General features: G+C 39.4%; 1 protein-coding gene across 1 annotated transcript; it reads right to left on the bottom strand.

The window, feature by feature from the left end:
• Positions 1 to 200: 200 nt before the first annotated feature.
• MALL (mal, T cell differentiation protein like) lies at positions 201 to 27076 on the bottom strand. The gene is made up of 4 exons (XM_044292113.1): positions 26887 to 27076; positions 7610 to 7780; positions 5458 to 5592; positions 201 to 1405 (listed from the first exon to the last, which is right to left on the bottom strand). Exons 1-4 carry the CDS (start codon positions 26992 to 26994, stop codon positions 1343 to 1345), a joined length of 477 nt encoding a protein of 158 aa, XP_044148048.1. The 5' UTR covers positions 26995 to 27076; the 3' UTR covers positions 201 to 1342.
• Between the last annotated feature and the right edge of the window lie 791 nt (positions 27077 to 27867).

Here is a 27867-nt window from a genome sequence, read left to right as displayed (position 1 = left end):
GGCTTCATAGCCACTATTGAACATTTCGTCGGCTTCAGTCCGACGCTGCTCCTGGGCCATACTTCCGATATAGGAAGAAAGCAGTCATCATCCACAGAAGGGTAAATGAGCCATAGACCATCCATATCAGGACCCCAGCAAAGAGATCCCACTCATTTTTAAAAAATGACTGCCCAAACAAGTGTCCCTGCCTTTCAATCAATGTCTTTGTTGATAGTTTATCCTGCACCTAGATACAGCAGAATAAAACTGATGACATATTCCCTTCATAAAGGCTTTGAACCACTTTGGAGGCATTTTACACCATTGCATTTTACTCATTTTGGGTTAAAAATCATATATTTCAATTGGTCTTTACTAAAAATGTACACGTTTTTGTTCTACAGCCTTCACTTTCAGTATATCTGCAGGCTGATTTGCTTTCTGTTTTACACTGAATCTGTCTGACAACAGCTCTGAAGGCTCCATGTGTAGCCTTTATCTCTGAACCCCTGACAGCCGATAAACACTAATTTAAACCATATTCTTAGCAAGCTGATAATGATTTAGCAAAAATGAATGTTTATGAGCTGTCAGGAGTTCAGAGATAAGGGCTGCACATGGCGCGGACAGAGAAGTTCTGTGACGGGATTCACATTAAAAAAAAAAAGCTTGCTAGTCTGCTAATAAATAGAAACTGAAAGATGTACAGGAAAAACTGTTGAACATTTTTTAAAAACCCAAAATGAGTGAAATGCAGAAAAATAAAAAATTGCTCCCTGAAGGTGTTCACAGCCTTCAAGGATGGTACATGATAAAATTGGAAGTCATAAAAATATATTACATTTTTGTTATTATTACATAAGCCGAAGAAAGCATAATAAGAGCATGAAGTATGAAAAAATAAATATAATAAACATTTCAAAAAGAGCAGGAGATAGCGAACAGTGCTCATACTAAACAAAATCATGTCATGTAAACTTTTCATGTAACAATGCTATAAATGTGTAATGGCATTCTAAGGGATCTGTCATAGCCTGGTCTATACTATGAATGAACCTAACTCATAGATTAGGAGGTATTACTATGGCCTACTTGCCTTAGAAAACAAAGGATTCACCCCCACCTCTGTTAACACCCAAAGAGGGGATGTTCATTCCACTGTAATATTAACAGTGGTCTAATATAACGTTAGAAAAATATACATTCTGAATTCTAGACATTTACATTGGCCATGGCAATATGAATTATTATATATACTCTAGGGTTGATGAGGAAGTTTCAAGTTGTCACATTGAAGAACTCTTTAATCCCATCTAATCTGTACATTCACAAAATAATCTAAGAGTCTTCTTTGAAGCCTTTAGTGAACGTAAGACTGGAAGCTGTGTAGGACATACAACAGTGTTGTCAAGAAAGCAAAAATCTGGAACAAAAAGATCAAGAAGATATTAGCAAACCAAACTGTGTGAACAAAGTATCTACCTCAAGATACAATTTATCTAAATTTTCTATATAAGTGTCAGCTATAACTGAAAAATGACTGGGCTGGTTGAGTATCTGGTGATCAAATCTCCACAACCTTGGTCACTGAAAAGGCTCTCCACTTAAAACACATAGATAAAGAACGGCTTAGCCTGCTAAATTTATTTCCACATTGCCAATCTAGGTTTGATCTGCACATGTAGGTGGATTAAATCTGTCTGATACCACTCAGGACTTCAACTCAAATTCAATAAACTCAGCTGTAGAATCTTTGACTGTGAAGAAATATAGAGGAACCTCAAGTCTCAAGTCTATTTTTAAAAAAATGTTTCCATGTTGCATGTGAGCATGCATTCTCATCTTCCAAATATTCCGTTTTTTTTTTTTGAAAATTCAATGGCCCTGAAAATGGTCAACCCTATTAAGAACATTTCCTGATAAGGTTGTATCCTTATGCAAATGAGGACCTGTATGCATTATGTTTCAAAAAGCGTTTCTGCAATTGCCTTAATAAAATCTTTTTGTTTTTCACAGTTTTTCTTGTATGTATTACAGCAGGCGTCTCAATTCTGTTCAGCCTCATTCTCAAGTGGCAGCTTCCAGCTGGGTCAGTGCCTTCTGAATGCTCACAGTGTCTGGAAAACTGATCCAATAGGGAACCAACCATCAGGATAGAGACTGAATGGAGCTGAGCAGCTTTAGGTGTATTGTAGGACATGCAAACTGCAGACAACAAACCTTAAAACATTTCCAGAAATACAGTACATATAATGTCGTAAAACAACAAAGGTGTCCATAGTCTTTACTAAAAAATATTAATAATTACAGAATTAGTTTGAAAATAATTTGAACGTATTTTATATATTTTCTATATGCAGCTAATTTCTACCAATCTTAAAAAGGCTTTGTCACCAGGATGAACCCTATTAAACCTCATCTGATTATAAGGGTCCATTCACACATCCGTAACGAATCCGCAAAACACGGACACGGCAATGTGCGTTCCGCATTTTGCGGACCGCACATCGCCGGCACTAATAGAATATGCCTATTCTTTTCCGCAATTAGGAATGGAAATGCGGACCCGGAAGTGCGGGTCCGCATTTCCGGAGCTGGGCCGCACATCATGCGGCCCCATAGAAATGAATAGCTCCGCGATTCCGTTCCGCAAAATGCGGAATGAAATTGCGGACATGTGAATGGGGCCTTACTACTTCTTTCTTTTGTCTGTATGTTAAATAGCTGCTGAGATATCTGTGTTTTTAGTCAAATGCAAATAAGCAAGTTCAAGGACCAGGAGGCGGGCTGAATATTTTGAGAATTGCTTTGTAACACCCCTTGTGCACACTTCCCTCCCCCCTCCCGATTGACAAGTCTAGACATGCTGAGGGCAGAGCTGTGTCCTAGGCACATTATATGATTAGAAAGACACCAGTGATATGTGTTATCTTATAAGCATAGAAAAAAACTGTCTTCTCTATGTAATCCTATAGCTTAGTGCTTGGATTTGCATAGAGATCCCAAATTTAACCCATAATAAAAGTATATATCCTTATCATATTGATAATCATGTTTTTAGGTTTATATATTGTGCCTGTGAATAAACCAGTAATTGGTTTTAGGTTTCTGAGCACAAAAAACAATATTCTCAATATAGTAAGGCCTTTTATTGTTATTATATAATTATATATTATTTATTATAGTGTAGTCTTTTCTATGGGTTAAATGAGAGAAAACAACAGATAAAAAAAGTTTATTTAAGTCTCTTCTGGGACTTGAATTTAGGATTTACATGCATTTACCACCAAGCTATAGCATTACCACATAGAGATACGTGTTTGTGTTTTTTCTGTTCTTATAAGTTAACACAACACATATTACTGGTGTCTTTATAATCATATATTGTGCCTATACATAAAGCAGTAATATGTAGATTAACTTTCTGAGCAGATCTCAGTTTTGTAAGACTATAGTACATAGAGTATATGATATGTAGATGCTAGGACACAGCTCTGCCCTCAGCATGTCTAGCCCTGTCAATCAAGGGGAGGGGGGAGTGTGCAGAGCACAGGGCTGTTACATAGCAGTGCTCAAAAGATTCAGCCCCTCCTCCTGGTGCTCAAACCTGCTCATTAGCATATGAATAGACACACAGATTTCCCTGCAGCTGTTTAGCATACAGACAAAAGAAAGGTATAGTTTTAATCAGTATGGTGAGCCCTACCAGCCAGTATGTCTGGTTTAACCCTTAGAGGACAGACGATTTTCCATTTTTGCTTTTTCGTTTTTCACTCCCTACTTTTCTAGAATCATAACTTTTTTTATTTTTCCAATCACATAGCTTTATGAGGGCTTATTTTTTTTGCAGGGCAAGTTGTATTTTCCAATGCTACTATTTTAGGTTGCATACAATGTAATAGGAAGCGGGGAAAACACATTTCTGCCACTTTTTAGACATTTTTTTTACAGCATTCACTATGCTGTAAAATTGAGCTGTTTACTTCATTATCCACATCAGTATGATTACAACAATACTACACGTATAGTTTTTCTTGCGTTTTAATACTGAAAAAAAGATTAAAAACCTTAAAAAATTATTTCAGTTTTTTCATCACCATATTCTGACTCCTATAACTTTTTTGTTATACTTTTTAGATATGTGTACGGAGCTGTGTGGGGGCTCAATTTTTACAGGGCGATCTGTACTTTTGAGTATTACAATCTTAAAGTGTTTGTGACAAAAAATGGCAAATTGTCAGTTTAAATTGTTTTTTTATTCCATTACGCCATTCACTGTATGGGATTAATATTGTTATATTTTAATAGTATGGGTGTTTTCACACACGGCACCTAACCATCACTAAATTGTAAAGAATCAGGTATTCTACCACATCAGAGGCATGTTCTGGTGTTCTTCAGGTATCCATGATAGGTATTTGTTGCAGATTGATGGGGGGGGTTAATCTCTCCCTATTATGCCCCATAGGGGGTACTAACACTGGCCTTGATAACCTAGCTGTGGTGCTCTATGGCTAGGTTATCAGGGCCAGTGTTAGCACCCCCTCATAGGGCATAATAGGGAGAGATCACCTCAACTCCCCCCCCCCCCCCCCCCCACCACCACCACCACCACCACCACCTTTTCCCCCTGTCTTTCTGTTTCTCCTTCTTACCCATTTCTAGGGATCAACAATGGATACCTACCATGGATACCTGAAGGACACTAGAACATGCCTCTGATGTGGTAGGACACCCAATTCTTTACTAGTGCTGATTCTGCACGGATTTGGAATCATTGATATTAAGGGTAATTTTGATGTTGGATAACTATATTTCATGAGACATATATTAAAAGTTAAGTTTTAATAGGCTAGCCTATTACATTCATGATTGATCAATTCTTTAGTACATTGGTATATTCCACTAATAGCTATTAGTAGAAATAATAGGTTCTCTGATCTCAGTGAGTGGCTTCCACTTTCGTCCTGCTCAAATCTGTGGTTACATTTGACAGCCTCATGGCTAAACGCATACATGTTCTGCGGATCTCTGCTGGTTGACACAGCAGAACCCAGATGGGAATGGTGCCTGCTGCAGGCGTGAGCGGACGCCACATCTAGAGTCCCGGCCAGCGCCGTACATGTACGGCGCTGGTCAGGAAGTGGTTAATAGGGTTTATCCTGGTGACAGAGCCGATTTACAGCCCATTATGCACATTAGTATATTGTCGGCTAAACCCGACAAGAATGGTGGGCTCAGCCAGCAACCTAATGTGTTTAGGGAGCTCCAAAGTCTCAATGACAAATGAGGACGGGGTGGAGAAGGATTGAAAATGATTTTTTTTTCCGCCTAATCCTTTTGTTTGCCTGTGAGAGTTTTTTTGCCTGGGATAAGTGTTGTTGTATGCAGCTATTGCAGTGTATGTACCAGACACAATTTTATAAGTCCACCTTTTGTTCAGATATATCTAAAAGCACCTTAAAACATACATACCGTAGCTGCAGCATTTAGGTGATAATATACAACTGAGCATGTTGCTATTTCTGTGTCACACATTATTGTAGCATTAGCTTGTAAGACAGCAGCACTGAGATAGAAAATTGCTGCAATTCCATGGTAGATAACGTCCTATGAGGTAAAGAAGAAATGATGTTTTATCACATTTACATATGCTAGTAGCACAAAAAGAAGTCAAGCAGCAGCCATAGTGTCAACAGACTCTTTACCCCAAAGAAACCCTGATCTAGTAACTTTTCTCAAGGGGTAGGAGCCTAGTTGGCTAGTCTATATACACTTTATGCGGAAATAATATTATGCAGTATACAACATCACTGCAGTCAGTGGTGTATCTACAAATGACTGGTCCCCACAGCAAATTTTTGAACACCCCCCCGCCCAGCAACTTCTTTGCAACCCCCAACTCATGTGCAACCCCACTCCTGTGGCTAGCCAAGTTCTCTCTCTCTCAGGCGAGGCCCGGCAGCCGCTCTGTCCCTTTCCTACAGTGTCACTACATATAATATCATTGTAAAATACTGTTGAGGGGAACCCTTGTGTGTCTGGGCCCAAAAGCGGCTGCTTCCTCTATAATTACACCCTGACCACAGCACAAACTATGAAGACGTTGGTAGGTGAGGGCAGGGTTTCCAGGTACAGGTAGGATTGCTTTCTTTTCCAACAAAAAAATACCAGCTAAATTTATACAGGTAAAAATAAATGTGTGGATTTGGGGGCATGACCTAACACAGGGTGTTAATTTGACACCAATGGTCTGAACATATTTTGAGTTTTGCAGTATGTCATTTTTAATATCAGCCAAAAATAATGCCAAAGGCTTCATGTGTGAACAAGTGTAACTAAATGGGCTCTTACACCCATACAGTTATTTGTGCTGACCACGAACCATGCAGCACTATTCAGGAGTTGTTTGCCCTGGTTTGCTCTGCTGGATTGTTTTGTAGAACTAATTGAAAACGATCATTTATGGAGACAGTCAGTGAGAGAAAATTTATTTTCTGACTGATGGAAGAACTATACTACATACACATACAGTAGTCCTCTCTAGTCAAAGTTGTTATCATTATTGCTGTAGTATATAAGGGGTATCTCTAGACAAGCAGTCCACATACTTAATAGTATAGATCCAGTATGCACAGGACAGTGTAAAATGTAAACTTTATTGATGTTTGTGTGTTTGGTGCAGCTAATTTGAGCCTATGATCCAGACGATGGTAAACACTTGGGTTGTGGAGTCAATAAAATGGGCTATTTGGGCACATAGGGGGTGATTAGATGGGAAAGCGCTCACTTTAACCCAGTTCTCCTTTCTTTTCAGGAAAAAAAACCTTATATGTGACAATCAGAGAGCAAATATGTTCTCTGATTGATGGGGGGGGGGACTGATTAGGCTCCGACCAGATCTGCATCGGAGGATGCCTCAGAAGCCTCTGTTGCAGATTACATAAAAAATACAGGATGCTTTTTTGTCTGGTAAAATGTTGGGAGTAACCAGATCCCAGATCTATCAGCTGTTGTTGGCTTTCTAATTTGAAGGATATACCACCTCCATTATTTTCATTCATTCTTCTGCTTTAATGGAGCAGAAAAATAGAAATAAAAATGCTAATGTGAAACCAGCCTTACCCCACCCTTGGGCGTCATGTAGATTTATACAGGGATAAGAGGATCTATACCTTTCCTAATTCGCTGCAGCCTGATAGCACTTCTCCCACTGGTCTCCCTTATCTACTCCATGCTGGTCAGCTGAGTGTGGGACTGCTTCAACCTGAAATATCTCAGACTGTATAGCACCTGGAGACATGAGTCTCTACCTGCAGCTCTCACTCCCCGCCCAATTTCTAAAAGTTATAGCTTGCCTGTATGGTGGCTGTGGTCTTATTTTAATGCTTAGATTCTTTCAGCCTGAGATATAGCACTCAATAGCAAGAAGAGATCTCATACCTCCTTAGCTAATTTAATGTGCTGTAAAAATAAAACACCACCAACGTCCTCCTGCTGGAAATACCAGCTAGGAGGTGGTTTGCCATCAAGGTGGTAACCCTAGGTACAGGCAAGATTGCGTAATAAATGAAGCTACTGATTTTGCACACTGTTGTGCTTTTACAAGCCAAAGAAACTTTCTTACCACTAATCTCCATGTACCACAGTTGTTTCTGTGGAAACCGAACAAGTAGACCATCAGGAGCAGCAAAGAGAATAAGAAACAAGACACCGAGACATACATGACCCATCCTTGGCTAAGGGGATAAAATACTCTAGTAGCAGCAACCAGGATCCAAACCCATGCTCCAAGTATCTACAAAGATAAAAACAAAAAAAATTATTGTACAACATATAACATTATGAATTATAGATAGTATGTGATTGATGGCTCATGGGAAGAGCATCTCCAAAGGCATATAAATAGTTTTATGTCACCACAGATGTTAGTGTTGTAGTATTATAAATTAAATCTATGTATTGTACTTCACTCCTTAAAACACAACACTAGTAGGGTTGTTTATGTTTTTTAGACTGGGTTCACCTATTATGAGTGGTGGATCCTGTGTTATCTCTACACAGAGGTGATATCTGTCATTGTAATGCTACCTGTGGTGAAAAGAAGATAACTCTAGTAAAGTGATCTGTACAGACCAAGAAGTGATGCCTATTATTAGGCTTAGTGACCTGTGCTAAAACTGCAGGATTTCATGTGTTTTTAATATAGATATTAACATAGAAAGTTAAAAATAAAATAATGAAAAGAAAAGGTAATTTTCTTATGACACATACCCTTAAACGACAAGCACAAAACAGATGACGTAAATATAAATTCATGTGCGTACTTTTGGGTGTGAGAACTTGGTAAGGTGTGACTATAAAAGCCTCACTTAGGGTGTGCACTCGCTGAACTATATAACAGGTAGAAAAATCCAGTTCTGAGTAGGTATCATAGCACAATATTCACCAGTAATGTGCTGCTAAGCTACAAGCTTTTTTATTATTATTCAGGGGGTTTAGTAGTTTGTCCATCTTTCTCTCCACTGGTTGACTCTGTTCACATATTTTCATAGTACGCATGAATTCACAATGGGGGGCTTAAAGAGCATCTGTCAGCATAATCAACACCATTAAACCAGGCATATGGCATTGTAGGGTTGATAATGCTGATATAAACTATACCCTGATTATGACAGTATGTTGCCCCCATTGATGAGAAAACTGGAATTTTATTCATATGCAAATAATCTTACTGGAGCCCTCGGAGAACCAGATTGTTACACCCCTTGAGATTTAGTCCCCCTGTTCTCCTGGATTGAGAAGGTTGCGATTGCACAGTGCATGTTTCTCTGCTCTCGAAGCAGGACAGATTCCCACTAAGCAGGCACCGAGACCTGTCATTTCACGCCTGCATTGTACTTTCCATCTTAGCGCTTGTGCTATAGATCTTCTGTAGCTCTCCCTGCAACACTGAGGCTAGGATACACAGCACAAGCGTGAGATGACACATCTCTGCACATTCTAAGTAAAAATCTGCTCTGCTTGGAGACCAGCAGAAGATGCACTGTGCAAGTGTCAAGACTGGGACACATGGCTCAGACCAGAAGTCAAGCCCTGTGAATTCAGGGGAAGCGTGGAGGGACTAAAGCTAAAAGCGTATACGAATCTGGTGCTCCGAGGGCTCTGGTCAATCCCTTGGTGCTCCAGAAAGATTATTTCCCTATGAATAAAAATACATTTATCTCATCAATGGGGCAATGTACTGTCATAACCAAGGTATTGTTTTTATCATTATGATCAACCCTACCAGGCTGGTTTAATAAGGTTGAACATGCTAAACCATAATCTTGACCGTCATGAAAGGAGATTCAGAAGTGATCCAAGAGTGTATTTCCTGTGCATGCACGTACATGCAGTTGTGAAGGCCAAGTAGAAGGGACTGTTTGGGCCACCAGAGGAAACACTGCAGCCTCAGGGTCTAAGACCATAGGGGTAGATCATAGACCAGTGTTTTACACCAGTAACTGCTGAAGCACATCTCATCATAAACTAGACACATCTTCGGCAGTCAGTGCACCTAAACTGAAATCTATGCCAGCCCCTGGCTGACATAGATTTCACTCTTCTTTTACGCCTCCTGTCCCTGCCACCCTCTCCATGCCACTTTTCGGGAAAGTAGTGAGGGCAGCCGAAAAACTCAAGTGCCAAGAGGCGTTTAAAAAGTTGAAAACACAGCGTTTACAAAAAAAATTCTGCCAGAAAACTCGTTTCAAGGGGTTGTGCAGGCATGCTCTCCGGCACATACTCTCCGACACAACTGCACAGTGGATGGGACAGTTGCCAAGGCATTCACCTGATACCCAGTGAGTATCGTGTACAGTCCTTTTCTAATTATTGGGACCTGTACATGAGTTTAGCTGGGCTTCAGATAGATGTCTTGGCAACTGTCCAGCCCAGCATCTCTTCAAATTGTGACTTGTTCCTTTGGATGCAGTTTCATGGAAGCAGTGATCTAAGTTAGAAAACCTCCATAAAGCCACACAGAGGCACCATTGAGAGCTCATAGAGTGTCTACAACTTTGTGTAGAATTCAATGTGCTTGCCGTACAGGCCCCTTGAATCCAGTCATGTCTATGAGTCCTTAGATATAGTCAATAATCAAAAATCAGATATGAATACACAGTTGAACTAGGTATGACTCCAGTGATTACCTTAAAAAACACTAAAGACTATTTACCCTTAAACATAATGTCAACAATTGGTCACTCCTTTACTCGCTGGTATGCAGCGTTGCCCTGCTTAAATGGCAATTTCACTTGCAGGTGTGTCTGGTATTTTCTCAGTTAATAAATCATCTATACTTCAGCAGAAAAACACAACAAAATAAAAAATCTGCTGATCAACAGAAGGGGGGGCGAAAGCAGCTGCTTATCTTTATGGGCACCCCTTGTTACTGTGACATTGTTTTCAAGTTCATTTATTTGTTAGTCGCATAAGGTGAAGCAGCTGAGAGTCTGCAGCATTCCTGGACTGTTTGAACATGAACAGCATATAATGTAGCATAAATGCCTGGGGTAAGGCTAAAAGCTATAAATATACATTATAACTTGAAAAATCCAACAACAATAAAATACCTACCCAGGACCCCTGCTGATCAGTCTTGGAGGAAACCAGAGCACCCGGAGGAAACCCATTATGTCTTTGGATTGTGGACGGAAACCCACACAAATACGGAAGGAGAACATACTAACTCTATGCAGATGTTGTCCTTAAAGGGCTTCTGTCACCCCACTAAACCTTTTTTTTTTTTTGCTTACTTATAATCCCTACACTGCGATTTATGGCTACATGATCTAATTAATCATTTTGGTCCTGTAGATTTTGCTAAAAAAATGCTTTTAAAATATGCAAATGACCTTGCTACCAGCAAGTAGGGCGGCTACTTGCTGGTAGCAGCCGCATCCTCCGATCCTAAAGACGCCCCCTCCGCATTGTGATTGACAGGGCCAGGGAATGGAATCGTTCTCTGCTGGCCCTGCCTGTTTGCATTCAAAATCTGGCGCCTGCGCCACGGCTGTACCTGTCTTCAATCGGCGCAGGCATCCTCGGCCGCTCCATCCTCAATGCACCTGCGCCGGGTGTAGATGTGACGTCATCGCCGAAGGTGCATTGAGGATGGAGCGGCCGAGCGAGCGGCCGCCTCTCAGTGCGCCTGCGCCGATTGAAGACAGGTACCGCCGCGGCGCAGGACCAGATTTTGAATGCAAACAGGCAGGGCCAGCAGAGAACGATTCCGTTCCCTGGCCCTGTCAATCACAATGCGGAGGGGGCGTCTTTAGGATCGGAGGATGCGGCTGCTACCAGCAAGTAGCCGCCCTACTTTCTGGTAGCAAGGTAATTTGCATATTTTAAAAGCATTTTTTAAACAAAATCTACAGGACCAAAATGATTAATTAGATCATGTAGCCATAAATCGCAGTGTAGGGATTATAAGTAAGCAAAAAAAATAAAAGTTTAGTGGGGTGACAGAAGCCCTTTAATCACATTGAAACCTAGAACCCAGCACTGCAAGGCACGAGTGCTAACTACAGAGCCCCCATGCTGCCCATCTGCTTTTATATGGAAGAACCATTGTAAATAATTAGGAGCCCCCCTCATCCTCCTGATCTATATGGGTCCCAGAGGTCAGACCCTCACTAAACAAGCATTGATGGCCTATACTCAAAATCAGTCATTAATGTTTTGTCTCTGAAAATCCCTTTAGGGTATGACCACAAAGTCAGGTTTATTGATCCTGTTTTGGAAGCCAAAACCATTAGTGAATTCAGAAAAGAGGACAAGGGGTATCTGCCTTTTATATTTTCTCTCCTTTTATGAGAGATACTGCATCAAGAAACCTGAAAATGTTGCTCTACCCTACATGTCTACAATCTACTACAAAAGACATTCCCATCTGAGATAGCTCTTAGTTCTATAGAGTAGAGAGGTCTCATTATGGAGCTCTATTTGCTCTTCCTGTTCTCAGGAGATCAGTAGGCCTTCACTATACTTCTGCTAATTTCAAATACTTTTGTAAATAGCATTCCATGGCACACTTTGTAGAGGATAACCCCATCATCTCCTATGGGTGCCATGTTACAGCTACATAAAAATCAAAGCTAGTACAGATCCGTGAAATAACTACCCGGCATGAGTTTTTAAGGTGCCAACCCCAACGATTTCCATAGGGCCAACCAACTATATGAAGTGTATAGGGATGTTGAATTTTAAATGCCAAATCCTTTCTCAGGGGAGATAAGTCACCACCAGAGGTATCTTCAGTAGCCTACTGTCCTCTCCTGACATTAGGGATTTTGCAAGGAGTAGATGTCAACAAACAATCTTTTGAAAGCATTGGAAACATATGGGCCACTTGTGTGCAAACAAATGCAAAACCAAAAGGATTGATTAATTTAATACTTAACGCGTGTCATTGACTACAGTGTGTCTTAATTAAAATCAATTCTGTTGACGTTTTAGGAATGTAATTGTCCAACAGAATTCATGCATATTATAGATTAATATTCCTTTGTCATTCTAGCCAACAATTTTAATTGCCAGGAGGAATCAGATCTATTTTGTAGCATTAATGTATATGTAGTTAGCATCAAACCTCTCTCCGTTATTTATATGGAAATAATATGGTGAATGAAGCCATATAGGCGAATTCAAAGGGATAATTGGTTAGTACCTAACAGTAAATGAAGGTGAAGGTATATGGTAATCTTAACAGATATAGCTAAACAGTCTGCAACTGTGGCCATACACATTCAATAATTGTCCGCTAAATGCTTGTTCATCTTTCTGACCTCCACATACCCATACAGGCTCAATTTATCTGAGTCTACATGTGTTCTCAATATAGAAAGGAGAATAAGCTAAACTGTACTTATTTACAACCCATCAGATGTCAAAACTTGGTTTAAAATAACATTGTGGTGAACAGTTCACTTACTCAGCACCACCCCTGAGGATTGATCTCCTCAGGAATGCACTGGGAATGCCAAAAATACAATGATTTGGTTTAGGACAAATAGTTTTCAAGGAGGAGGCGTACCCATCTAAAGTTGTGAAACATTTCCTCATTCAGATGTCTTCAGCTGGCAACCAACCGAACAAGGAAGATCTTCAAAATCCAAAATCTATGTGACATGTAAACCAGTGTATGTGGAAATTTCTTCAGTAAATAAGTGATTAAAATCATGTTTAAACAATGATGTATCATTGGATTAATTAAATCAAAATGCAATGATCTGCAGGGGGAGAAATGGGAGGAAAATGGGAGTGGTAGTGGTGGCACAGATAGGAGTAATAGTGTTTCATGGTGGCTGTCCTTACTCTAACGCTTCCTTGGTCCATGCAGGCTTTTCGGGGATAGTTAGCCTGCCCTTAATGGTGTACAGTTGCCAAGGTGCAAGACATTAGGCCAGCGAGAGGTTAATGGACTCAAGGACATGGCCCATTTGGTTGCAATAAATAAAGTCTCTCTTTACTGAATAGTTAATGGAAGTTTTTGTTCCTACAGAAACAAAGGCACAGTTCTGGAATACATTACAGAGTCTCCCAATAGTTGTGTATAGGTAGTAGCAATGATGGTAGTAGTAGTCCACCCTGAGTTTCATTCTAAACACACTTTAAAATATTTCCAAGTAACCACAGGAATACTATTCTATGCTGATTTACCCCTGTAATTCCCAGTCCGAGGGTTGCAAGTGTGGTGGGTGCCAGAGGCAATTATCCCTTTCCATAAGCAGTAAAGTCTTAGTGCCATACTTTACTGTCTTAGTCCAGTGTATGGCCTAGATGGTTGTAAACATTCTGGAGGACCATTACTAAACACATCGCACCAGAATTATGGCATAAAATGCGCCAAAAAGAATGGAATTTTGAGTTGTGCCAAAAATATCAACAGTTTTTTCCAGAATTTTCACCATAAATAATTCATCATGCCAAAAATAAATTATAAATGTCAAAGCGGGCGGGGCTATTACATTGGTGAATATTATACCTCATTAGTCATCCTCTTATCGGCAGAAATGGCTCAGATTGTTACAATTAAGCAAGCTTATGTGGTGGTGTTTTGTGTAAAAAGTCCCATTTATGGCATAAAGATGCGACTTTTTGTCAAAAAGTCGCATTTATGAAAAGAATTCCAACTTCTCGTGGGAACAAGTGATTGGTAAGTATTAAAACAAGATGCATTTATTTTTATTTAATATAAATGAGCTAAAAGGCAGAGTTTTGTCAGCAAATTTACAATGTTTTCAACAAAACAATAACAAAAACGTTCCGAGTCTGTGACAAAAGTCGCAATTTACCATTGGAAATGTCGTAAATATGCTTCAAAAGTCGCAAATGCATTTCAAAAGTCGCAAATATGTTTTAAAATTCGCAAATGTTGTCTGGCAAGGGTTGGCTGAAATGGTGCATTTTGGTTAAAAAAAGTAGCATTTTAGTGTTATTGGCATTATAATGTCGCAAATTGAGTGAAATAGGCGGATAATCAAGTTTATATTTTAAAAAGTCACACTTTAAAAGTGCCACGCGCCTTTTGATGTATGAGATGAAACAAATCACCACTTTTGATTTGTAATGTTAGTATTTTGGGGCACAAATTAGGGCATTATTGATATATGTCCCCCTCTGTGGATGTCTGTTCTCATTCCCTCATGGGTAGTCTCATATGGACTCTTTCGAGGCAATTTTTTTAAATGATTGCATTACTCAATTTGAGCTAAAAAAAAATATTTTCAATTAGCCTTTATTAAGCTGTTTTTGAGATACAGGGGTTACAAATCAGTCTGTTATCTGTATCACTTCTCAGTCCTGTCAGCTAATGGCTCATGTGAAGCCTTATCTCTGATCTTCTGACCTCATAAATACTTATTATAGGTAAACTATTATGAAATTGATAAGAATATTGCTTAAAGAGGACCTTTCATTAGGCTAGCTCTAGTCTAATTATTATCCTACCTTATAGGGCGGCGCCCACTGATGCCATGGCATTTATTTTTATTTTTTTTCGTCCACTGTTGGCCCCCTATATTTTGGCGCCTTACATTATAATGAGGTGACTCGGTTATACTAGGCAGAGACTTGTATTCTCGGTTATACTAGGCAGAGACTTGTATTTTCCCAGGGAGTGGTTATCTTCTACAGGGCTGTGAGTGCATCCAATCAGAGAGCTCCGCTCTTAGCCAGGAAGAATGAGCTCAAGTTCTCACGAGAACTTGAGTGTGTAGACATCCTTGAGCTCGTTTTCCCTAGCTAAGAGTGGGGCGCTCTGACTGGATGAGCTCACAGGGATAAGATAACCACTACCAGGGAAAATACAAGTCTCCGCCTAGTATAACCGAGTCGCCTCATTATAATATAAGGCGCCAAAATATACAGGGCCAACAGCGGACGAACGGGGGATTCTGTAGAAGAAAAAAAAGTGCCATGGCATCAGTGGGGGCCACTCTATAAGGTAGGATAATAATTAGACTAGAGCTAGCATGATAAATGCCCAAACGGTGTCCATAGCTTTTAAATTGTCCTTTGGCAGCTTTTTAATCTCCAGAATGGTGTGTTCTGGATGAGGCTTCTCTTTGGGCTTACTCGGCAGCAGCTCACACATGTACTGTAGGTCTTGTCTGCAGCTCTGTTCAGAGAAGGACAAACCAGCTGGCCTCCACGGCAACCTAACCAAGACTGCCAGTGTTAACTGATGTCCATACACGGCTATTTGGAATACATAATGCATAGTGAGATACGTGCTTTTACATTAAGTCACAATACTTAAATTTTTGGAAACAATTAAGTATCAGCAGTGATCCACTGAGTCACTACAAAAAGTGCAAAAAAAAATCTGGACTCCTTGGATTATGTTTAAGGGTTCTAGCAAATATATCAATTGGCTGAACAGAGATGGTGCCAGTCCCTAAGGAGATATTGGCCCCCTTCTTAGATTTTCACTATCTCATGCCTAGATGTTAATCCCATTTGAACTGGGAAATTATTATAGACTGGCTCACTCAAGCTGGAATTTATTTATCTGATTATTGTTTCTCTACGTCTTTGGTCAGGATTCCTCTTTCCCTTCCCCCCTCTTCTGTTTATGTCTTCGTCTATGTCATTTGTTCCTTTGTGTGAGTATACGTCAGAGCGCTCGCTCCTAGGCATCTGTTAATCAGGCTATGATGTGCCATTTAACTAATAGGAATGATCACTGGTTACACTCTCCTGTGCATCTTACTTACTCTTTGTATTTATGACCATCTGATCGTATACATTTGCTTGTACACAGCCACGACTTGCTATGGGAGTGTTTGTGTCTCTTTGATGTATTGTTCTTTTCTTGGCTCTCTCGAATAAAAGAATTTGAACAACAAAAAGTGCAAAAAATCTGAATGAGTCACGGAGGCGAGAATGCAGGGCAGCTTCACTATAATGGGGACCAGCGGAGATCCGGCCACAACCTGGCAAATACGCTGAGGAGCTGGCTGGACAAATACCACTGCACGCAACTGTTTTCGACCAACCGCTTCTCAGCATATTTGGCGGGTAGCGGCCGACTCTCCGACAGTCCCCATCCTAGTGAATGGGGCTGGACAGTACCTCAACAGCGTACGGTATCCACAGATTCTGCAGGCTGTTCCTGGCCAGAACAGCCTGCTGGATCTGTTTTAACGCAAATGTGAAACAAGCCTAATTCAAGCAACATACCATAGAAAATTCAGTAATCAAGATGTGGGTGAGCCTTCCAATGACTTAGCACTGGTGAATCTGGAATGATATCCATGCCCATTAGGTACCAAAGACACATTATGTTACAAAAAATATAATTTAATTCATCTACAGTCTAAAAAAAATGAGATATTCATATTAATCTCTTTATTTTTCAGGTTCTAAAAACTCTTCTCTTCTGAAGTCATTGAAACTGCAAATATGATGGTGCACATGCACATTGGCACGTCCCACCAGATCTTATGGTTAGTGAACATCTCCCATTTCCAGTTTCTGCGCAGTTATAGTGGCACGACTGTAAGATAATAATGCTTCTGTTCATCTGACTCACTCTATGGCTCATCACACAGGTTGCAAGTATCACCCCAATCATCACACAGGTTGCAAGTATCACCCCAATCATCCCTTAGGCCAAAATACTGTGCCATGTATTTCCAGTTTTATCTTTAATTGAGTCCAATTATAATCTATAAAAATGTCTATGTTAACATGAAGAGTAACATTAGTATCCTTAAGAACAAGTACACAAAAAGAAGCTTCTAGGATATATTGACTCGTGAATAGAAAGATGACAACTACATTTCCCACATTGTAGCTGCAGCAGTGGTTGTCATCCAGTTGCCTTGTTATGCAGCAATATGGGAGTGGTGAATGTAACTATTGTGATTTGCTTTTTTGAATAGTTACTCATTGATAAAGCTGGATAAGCTTAGCGACAACCTCTAAGACTACATTGTTGGTCACATTGGTTGCCATCCAGCTTTTCAGAAACATGCAAATAGTAATGACTGAATGTAACTAAAATATCATGAAAGAAAAGCAAAACCAAAAGATGCATATTTACAAATGAAATTGTTCAATTTTACAGGATATTCCCAAAGTGTACCTGAGTTTTCAAAAAAGTTTTCATAATGGCTGTGCTTCTTTGTACAATCATAACTGTGAAAAAAAATGGTATTTCTTAGGCTTCCCTAATGCCCTTGCAGCCATATTATTCCCTGTTTCAGCTGCACAGCTAGATGTATTTCTCTCAGAAGCAGGGGCCATCTTCCTTCTGTAAAATCTACCATCACTGTACTGCTGTGACGTCCTTTCCCTTACTTCCGACTATGTTTGTTTTCAGCTCCAGAGCTCACAGAACAGATATGGAGGGGGAAATCACACTTACAGGACACATAGGAGGCTCCTATAATCTTCAAAAGCTGTGTAGAAGCACTTCTTTTATCAGGCTCAGGATCTCAGCTAGCTCTGACACCCCCCTCTTCCTATGAGCTGGCTTCTATGCCTTTGTTACTAGGGACGGATCTTGTCTGACAATAGGCAGCTGACTGCATATTAGGACCCCTAGTGACTTTACAGCTTTTTTTTCAGGTGGATGCAGCCATATTTTTTTAATGAAGTGATTTTGAAATGTGCTAATTACACCAAAAAATAATGACTCTTTAAATAAAACAAGTGCTCGAATGAGTCAGCTAATTTCATTTGTTGCTGAAATGCACTGTTCTCACAAGCCTGCCAAAAATGACATCCGCGGTTCCCCCAACACACCCATGATTGTAATTTGTCTTGTACCTGACAAACTGGTTGACAATATATGAAACTAATTTCTAAACCACTCACATAATTACAAGAAGCAAGAAAGGACAACAAGGACAACTCAGCACTACTGAAAACTAAAGAAGCTATAATAATTGGATAGAAAGGTGAACTCTACCTAATAAATGGATTTTTGCACATTAGGATTTCCAAGTGCCATACACTATTGGATTTTATCAGTACCAGTTTTTTCAGTTTAGTGTCATTTTAATCAATTGTATACATGTAATGTTATGAGCTAGAATTGGAGGAACATGTATCATGCAAAGCCCTTCAGGCGCACAAAGGCTCAATGGTCAAGGAGTCTGCTGCCCTCACTAACCCAAGTAAGATGCTTATGCTTATATACTAGGCCGGCACTGGGGCCTTCGATTGTCTATTCTCACCTTGGAATCTCAGAAAGCATTAACTGATGCCTCTAGGTACAACATAGTTCTACTCAGACCTTTTTCCTACTTTACATTGCATATGCACCGGATAAGCTCCTTGAGCGTACGCCAAACATATCCTTGAGGCCCTCATGCGTATGTCAAACAAGAGCTTCTTTGGCAGAAATGCATTGACATACCTTTGCTGCGCTTTTTAAAACATAAAAAATTTGATATTTCGGTATATGCTTTTTTACAATAGGAGCCAATGTTGTATATATTCTGCTATATGCTTATAAAATTTCGTATGTCACAGCCTTCCATTGGAAGTATATGTTGGGAAATCTATGGACAGAAGGGGATAAAATTTAATTTGGAGCCTATCACCAACAAAAACATCAGTACATATTGGTTTTCTTGGCCAATCTAGACATTTACTGAAAATCTAACATACGGTATCAACAAAATTATTTTCTGCCAGTTAAAACCAGATCAGGGCACATATCTTTTTTTCTAATCTATTTTGTGGGCTGCCATCTTGTCTGAGCTGTTGTTAACAGTATTTAGAAATATGCCTTACAGCAGCCACCATGGGCCGTAGTAACTATGGACAAGAGCTGACTTCTATGGGAGAGTTGTCTACATATCTTCTGTGCCCTGTGCAGAGGTCAGGAGGGAGGGAGCTGATAAGCTGTGATATCACCTATTGTGGATGGTAGATGCTGTGTTATCTATACAGAGGTGATTGTCATTGCATTATTGCCTGTGATGATAAGCAGAAAACTACAGTAAAGTGACCTGTACAGTCCAAGAAGTGGCACCTATTATTAGGCTTAGTGGCCAGTGTAAAAACTGCAGGACTTTAGATTTTTTATATAGATATTGACATGGAAAATAAAAAATTAAGAAAGAAAATCCAAAAATTCTTTAAAAATATTAAGATGTCAATGGGTCATTTTCTGATAGCACGTTCTGTTTAACCCATAAAACTGTGGCAGAATTGTGACCTTTTTCCAATTTCATCTCATTTGTAATTTTTTTTTTCAGCTTCCCACTACGTCATATGCAAAATAAAATAGCGCCATAAGAAAGTATAACTTGTCCCACAAAAAAACAAACCCACAAAATGAGAAAGTTATGGCTCCTGAAAAGGGGGTGAAAATGAAAACATAAAAATGGAACATCGTCCTGTCCTCAAGGAGTTAAATGTTCTTCAGGCTGCACATAGCCAAGATTTGTCATAAATCTTCTATTGTCTATTATTCATTTAGAAATGTCTTAAACACCCTTTCGTGCTAGATGAATGAGTCCTAAGGGAGGGGCAATGACAAGTATATTAGATGTTTGAGCAGACTAAAGCGTAGGAAAGTGTGGGGTAATATGGTACACAAGACCCCAGGAGGCCTAGGAGACTAAAAGCTCTTTTTTCCCATTCTGTGTTTAAAGGGAACCTGTTGCTGGGATTTTGTGTATAGAGCTGAGGACATGGGTTGCTAGATGGTCGCTATCACATCCGCAATACCCAGTCCCCATAGCTCTGTGTGCTTTTATTGTGTAAATGCATTGATTTGATACATATGCAAATTAACCTGAGATAAGGCCTGTCCCTGACTCATCTCAGGTTAATTTGCATATGTATAAAATCAGGGTTTTTTACACAATAAAAGCACACAGAGCTATGGGGACTGGCTATTGCGGATGTGCTAGCGGCGATCTAGCAACCCATGTCCTCAGCTCTATACACAAAATCCCGGTGACAGGTTCCCTTTAAAGAACATCGCCACCCATATACTATTTTTAGGTGGGTGTCATCATATGTGACATACAACATAAGGCATCACATTAACATTTCTCCTATCTTCGGCAAGTTTATTTTTGTCCTGGACTTGTAAATTCTGTCCCTGTATCTTAGTACAGGGAAAGGCGTGTGAAACTGAGCACACACCCAGAGTTCAGAGTACAGAAATGTGCATACTAAATCCTGATTGTAACACTCTGAAGGCTAAAAGCAAAGCCAAACCCAATGGAAGCAATTAAAAATATATTAGTATTATTCAGCAATTTGAAAAAGGACCTGTCACCTCTCCTGATATCGGTTTTAGCAACTAATTGCATCCCCCTTTTAATAAAAATTCGGAAGTATCTATTCTTAGGACTCTATGTTGTATCATTCCTTTATTATTACTGCTAGAATTTATGAATAATGTGGCAGCAGCTTGCAATAAGGGTCCAGATGGGTGTTACCCGTTGGGTTGTGCAGGGACAAACCTTCAAATATTATTGGATGTAAATTAACCTCTCAATTGCATGGGTAATGTAAAAATCAGGTCACAGTTGATGTCAATCTCGGTCTGGAAACAGGAGCACTACGAGAACTAGCTAAATGATTCTGCCAAACATTCCACTCAGGTTAACATCTTAATAAACCTTAATATGCTCAATTAGCATGCCATTTTATGTACTTATATACAAGGTATTTGAAATGATAATTACAAAATATAAGCAGACATTATTTTCATTCTTGCCTTTCCAATAGATGTTAGACAGATAGTAGACAAATAACAGGGAAAGGGGGGACAAAAACTAAATGAAAGCATGTATGTTGATCCAGTATGTCATCACTCCCAAGCACAAAGGGCATTCCATATGATAGAATACTATATATAATCTAATTCATCTTAAATCGTATAGGTGAAAAAGGGCTAACATTTATCTAGATTTCATGGACTCTTAAAGTGGTTATACTTATTAGAGAGAAGTTGATGTTTGAACAGCCATTGAAAGAACAGTCATCTGGTGAATGCAGCAATACACCTTTTATGTTGGCCACTACAATCGTTTAAACTGTCCATACATGTTGAAGGACAACGGGCAAAGGATGAAACATCTTTCTGTTGGAAGATCTTTTGCTGGATTATTGGAAGAAAATTTCAAATTTCAAGTCATGGTTGACTTCTTTCCATATGATTGGTTGGCCTTGTTAAATTTTAACTGAAAAATGTTTTAGCTGTAATTATCCATTTTAACCAACTTCAGACAAATGTTTATGGGTAGTTTTAGAGTTACAAACATTACATTTAAGTAAGACTCTACCATAGACAACTTCATTCTGTGTTACGTTACTGGATCACAGTCGACCAATCTTACTGTATTCATCAAAAATCTCAGGAGAAGCTAAAAATAACATTATCTGGTGCCAGCTAGGTTATATGTTTTATGGCCTCCTTGTCTGAACCAGTGTGGGTCAAGAACATACGCATCTTCTGTAAGTGGAAGGGCAATATCAATCTAGGTTTTGTAACACATCTTACAGAATGCAAAGTACAGCAAGTGACACTTTTCTGCATGGTGATTTTAGGATGTGTTAATAAAGCACTTAATAAACTTATAGTAGTATAATATACACTGGGCATGGCTCGAAGGTTTCTAGCTAGTATTTAAGTCAGTATAAGAATTGGCTAGTGACCTTGAAATGTAATTGTGCATAAATGTAATAAAAAAAAAATACAAATGCCCAAATGCCCAATATGTAAATTATACAATAGAATCTACAAATGGAGCTCTTTGAGAAAACTATCCCTGATCTTAGTGCTTCAGAATTATTTCTATGATGGATTTTACATTTCCATATATCTGATGCACACTGGCCTCATCTTTGATATGACTCTTCTAGAAAACTTTTTTTTATTTCAATTTTGGAGGTATATTTTCTTGTAGAATATATATCAAATCTTGTCAAAGTGTTGCTATATTATTACATAATATAGCCTTTTCTCAATCTTCCAAAAAAGACCATTCCATCAAATTCCTGGTCCTGGAAGTTTCTAACCTTACCCAAAGTAAAGGTAGACTATATAGTGCAGGGGTCAGCAACCTCCGACACTCCAGATGTTCTGAAACTACAACTCCCAGAATGCTCCATTAACTTCTATAGGAGTTTTGACAACAGCCGAGCATGTTTGCATGCTGGGAGTTGTAGTTTCACAGCAGCTGGAGTGCCGAAGGTTGCTGATCCCTGATATAGTGCATATATGCTTATGTCATTTAACTCTTGCCACCAATGGTGATCTCTGTTTTCTATGTTCAACATATTCAGAGAAAAAAAATCATTACATTTTATGCTGGTTATTCCGTTCATGGTTAAAATATTTTCAAGGGTAGGGGAAATAAGATTGGGGGCAGCCAGTAGTTTATACTGGGATATAGATTCAGCTATGAGGGTGACTACCATATTAATCTTAGCTAATTTGATCTCTTTCCCTCTCCCCTCATAAAACTTTTTTTTTACTTGACTAGTAGTGCGAACAAAATTAAAACATCTTGGGCCTTGGGTTCAATTGGCTTTTCTATTCATTAATTCCTTCTGGTACAATTCTACAATTGCATGTTCAGATGCAAAGAACCAGAAGTCGACAAACCTATATTTCATATATTTGACCTTAAAGGGGTTATCTCATCTTAGACAATGGGGGCATATCGCTAGGGACCCGCACCTACAAGGAGAACGGAGCAGAGAAAGTGGAGGAGGGCGCACTGCGCATGCGCAGTCGCCCTCCGTTCATTTCTATGGAGCCGCCGAAAATAGCCGAGCGCTGGCTCGGCTATTTCCGTCGGCCCCATAGAAATGAATGGGAGCGTTGTCCACGCATGCGCAGTGCGCTCCCATTCACTTCAATGGGAGAGGCGGGGAGCTGTGTCTGGTGGTGGACGGACCCTGGGAAACCCGGGGTCCTCCAGCCACAACTCTCCCCGGCTCTGTTCTCGTTGTAGGTGCGGGTCCCAGAGATGGGACCCGCACCTATCAGACAATGGGGGCATATCCTTGCGATATACCCCCATTGTCTAAGATGGGATAACCCCTTTAAAGGCGTTGTCTCGCTTCAATAAGTTTCATTTATACAAGGCACTTACTAATGTATTGTTATTATCCATATTGCTTGCTTTGCTGACTGGATTCATTTTTCCATCACCATATACTGCTCATTTCCATGGTTACAGACCACCCTGCAATCCATCTGTGGTGGTTGTGCTTGCGCACTATAGGAAAAAGCATCAGCCTCTCTGGTGGCCGGGACCGTGGGAGTGCACATTGGCTAGTGCATTTTTTTACTATATTGTGCAAGAACGGCCACCGATCCTGGATTCCAGGGTGTTCTGTAACTATGGAATTGAGCAGTGTATAATGTGATAAGAAAAATGAATCCATCCAGCAAAGAAAGCAATATGGAGAATCACAATACATTAGTAAGTGGCTTGTATTAACTTTCTCTACATGATAAACGCCACTTACTGAAGTGAGACAACCCCTTTAATAACCTTGCACTTCTTGGGTTGTATAACACAATTGTTGGATGTGTGATTCTAGACTTGAATTATGGCCACCTTTGGCTGTATGGAATGTTGCTGTGTTGGTTTTTATTATGCAAAATATTAATCAAACATTTTGAGTAAAACATTTTGATACTCACAAGCTAGTCATTATGATTATTATTTCTGCCAAGTTTCAAAAGGTGTGGCATTCTTACGAGACTCAGTATTTTATTTCATCACCTCACACACATTTACACAGTGGTAAAACTAACATACTGTACTTCTGAAATATTTTCAACATAAATAGTGCAATGATTGGGCAAAAAACTAGAGAGCTGGCCATGTATGATGAGCAAAAGTCCTCAATATCACACAAAAAAAAAATCTCCAACAAAACGGAAGGTAATCTTAGAAAAGTTCTAAGAACTTTAGTAGTCATTGAGACATCTTAAAGTGTATGGTCAACTTAAAGGATTTGTCCATGATTTTACAAGTGATGGTCTATCCTCAGGGTTCCACATCCCCACTGATTAGATGTTTCAGAGTAGTACTGACATCTGAAGACAGCACCAGATTTAGACAGACCTGTTCAGTGTGTAGTGTACAGAGCTGGTTACTGCATAACTGTTAATTGGCATGTATTCAGGGTGTCGGACTGCTGCTAGTCAGATATTGATTGCCTATCCTTCAGATAGGCCATCAATAGTGAAATCCTGGACAACCCTCAATTAAAGAGGTTTTCTGGGTATTTGATTTTGAGGACTTATCTTCAGGATAGGTCATCAATATCAGATAGGTGGGGGTCCTACACCCCTCACCCTGCCAATCAGTTGTCTGAGGAGACCCCAGCGATTGGCCTCCTTGCAGCTTACCTGGCACTGCGCCATCCACTGCATAGTGGCTGTGTTTCGTATTGCAGCTCAACCTCATTTGCTTAAATGGGACTGAGCTGTACCTGGGCCATGTGACCAATGAACGTGACATTACTGACCTAGGAAAAGGTCAGGCCAAGAGTTGGACCCCCACCAATCTGATATTGATGGCCTATTCTGAGGATAGGCCATCAATTAAAAAATCTCTGACAATCCTTTTAAGGTTGACCAAACTACTGTGAATGATTAAAGTAAATTTGACCTATTGCCATTGCCAAGACAAATAAACACACAACATGCAAATACCAAGCTGTTTGCTTGCTGCTTGAATTAACTTAGTTATTTCTATTCAGTTAATTTCCTCCATCATAAAAAATAATAATAACATGGAAGGAAATGAACCTTGCAGTGACATCATCTAACCTGTGACCCAATGATATGCAAACATTGAGGTCTTCAACCAGCATTCTTCAATTAATATTCCAAACATTTAATAACACGTCTATGTTGTCCACAATACATCCACTTATTTACTGTAGAAAACTGTAGCCACTTGAGCATGGTCATACACTGATCCCACAGGGCCCCACAGTAAAGCTTAGTATGGGTCCCCCTACCCCACCAAGTCACCCAGTACACCTGTGTCACACTTCCAGGCAATGTGGAATGCAAAATAGTATAAAAGCCTCACACACTATATCATTCTAAAGATCATATTTCTCAATATATTTCAAACAGGTGGCATAATACATTGATAAATCTCCCCTTATAGCTGTATGCCTGCCGCTTCCTTGAGTGTCTTAGAAAATTGTCTGCTAGAAGTCACCACTAGGGGGAGCTCAGTACATTGGAATTTATACAGTTGCCATTGACTTCAATAAAAACTTACAGAAAAATGAACATGCAGTGTTTTCATCGCGGGAACAGAAAGAGCTCAATCCCAGCACCCCACCCCCACCCCCAGGGACTCCAAAGCACTCACTTGGTCTGCCTTTCACCTAGGGAAAAAAATAACCATTCAACCACAGACCCCCAACCACCCCAGTCACGTGGTCTGCCTCCATGAAAGGTACACCACTGCAATTGAGTATTTAAAATATTGAGCAGACTCCATTTTCTAAACCTAATTTCCACATTTACAGTACATTTGCTTGGTGGGACTGGTGTCAATTTTTAGATATCGAGAGATTTTGGACTAATAGCTATGTCATTCCTATTATTTGATGTGCACTCTTTGTCATAGAAGAATAGGGTACTTCATGTCCTCCCACCCAATTTCACATCATTAAGAACACCTTGGTAACCCAACTAGTTTCCTGGTACTAATAGTTGGCTTTTTGCCCACCTCTTCCGTCAAATTCCATAACCTTACGCATGTGTCTTCTCCACTAATATTCTCTATGCGTCACCAGTTCCTCTAGACTGCAAATGAGAAGCATGCAATATGCTCCTTCAAATTATCACCATTACACTTACTGCACTGTGCATACACCGACTTCCTAATCTATACCTAGTTCTGTCTTTTATTTTCTGATTTTATGTGTCTGCTGGCGATGAGAATTTTTAACCTATGTGAATCCAAGTTATCTTATCCTAAAAATTCATAAATTTTCTAATGAATTAAAAAAATATGATTGATTGATATTCAGAAAAAAAACAAGCTAATTCAACACCTACAAAGAATGTAAAAAACAGGTTTCAGGTGCACACTAAAAGTAAAGAGCTTCTAATTTTCGTATAGTAAGTATAACCTGGGAGTAATGCAATTTACATTTTTTCATGTTTCCAGTGTTGGCATGTGCCTTGCGCATGGCAGTGTGCTGCTACTTGTAGTCCTTGTTTGTAGATAGATGGATAGATATAGATATTCCCAGGGAGGTATAATCATCTGCAATATTTGCTCACACAATATATAAAGAAAACTTCAGACTTGTTAAGACTTGATGATAATTCAGAGAAGAATTTAAAAAAAAAGTCAAGTCCCGGTAAAACTAGAGTAAGTAACTTACCAGTTCAGGAACTATAAATGCATATGGAAGCTTTCTAAAAACTCCAAGTCCATAGGGAATATCCGGCACTTCAGAATTGGCCGGTATCTGGATTCCTTGTGATGCCATGTTTCCCCCTTAGTTCTCTGCGCTGTGTACAGAGGTGTCTGCTTGGTCTCTCACCTGGCTATCTGCACCAAACAGATCAATCAGTTAAGTTTAAGATGTTATACTTCACAGGGACACGCCTGCACTGACGTACGAGATTGAAAAACCTGCTTCATCGAGATAACAAGGGCAAGGTGATCTGTGGTTAATCTGTCAGGCAAGGAATGACTATGAAATATGCAATTATATGATGACTTTCTCAAGTGGCTCTACTTTGATGCAGATATTTAAGGAATGATTCAGAGGACGTAGCCATACAATGCTAGAAAACTTGCATGCTTCTTTAATTTGACTGTAGTAGTAAATTAATATTATTAATATGCAAGCAAATAAACTAAGAATTTTCAGGAATTACCCCAAAAAATGAAACTGTAATTTTGTATATTAACCACTTCAACCTCCCTAGCTTAAACACCCTTAATGACCAGGCCACTTTTTACACTTCTGCACTACACTACTTTCACCGTTTATCGCTCGGTCATGCAACTTACCACCCAAATTAATTTTACCTCCTTTTCTTCTCACTAATAGAGCTTTCATTTGGTGGTATTTCATTGCTGCTGACATTTTTACTTTTTTTTGTTATTAATCGAAATTTAACAAAATTTTTCACTTTCAGTTGTAAAATTTTTCAAAAAAAATGACATCTATATATAAATTTTTCCCTAAATTTATTGTTTTACATGTCTTTGATAAAAAAAAATGTTTGGGTAAAAAAAAAAAATGGTTTGGGTAAAAGTTATAGCGTTTACAAACTATGGTACAAAAATGTGAATTTCCGCTTTTTGAAGCAGCTCTGACTTTCTGAGCACCTGTCGTGTTTCCTGAGGTTCT

Source organism: Bufo gargarizans, chromosome 4, assembly GCF_014858855.1.
Source record: "Bufo gargarizans isolate SCDJY-AF-19 chromosome 4, ASM1485885v1, whole genome shotgun sequence".
NCBI lineage: Eukaryota > Metazoa > Chordata > Amphibia > Anura > Bufonidae > Bufo > Bufo gargarizans.
The sequence above is the reverse complement of the archived record's forward strand: the minus strand, read 5'-3'. Positions and strand labels throughout refer to the sequence as shown.

Coding starts and splice junctions, on each gene's coding strand:
- MALL (XM_044292113.1), bottom strand. CDS start 26,994: ATGGCATCACAAGGAATCCAGATACCGGCCAATTCTGAAGTGCCGGAT. Junction 7,781..26,886: donor CATTTATAGTTCCTGAACTG/GTAAGTTACTTA, acceptor TTATCTTTGTAG/ATACTTGGAGCATGGGTTTG. Junction 1,406..5,457: donor ACCTAAATGCTGCAGCTACG/GTATGTATGTTT, acceptor TTTTTGTTCCAG/ATTTTTGCTTTCTTGACAAC.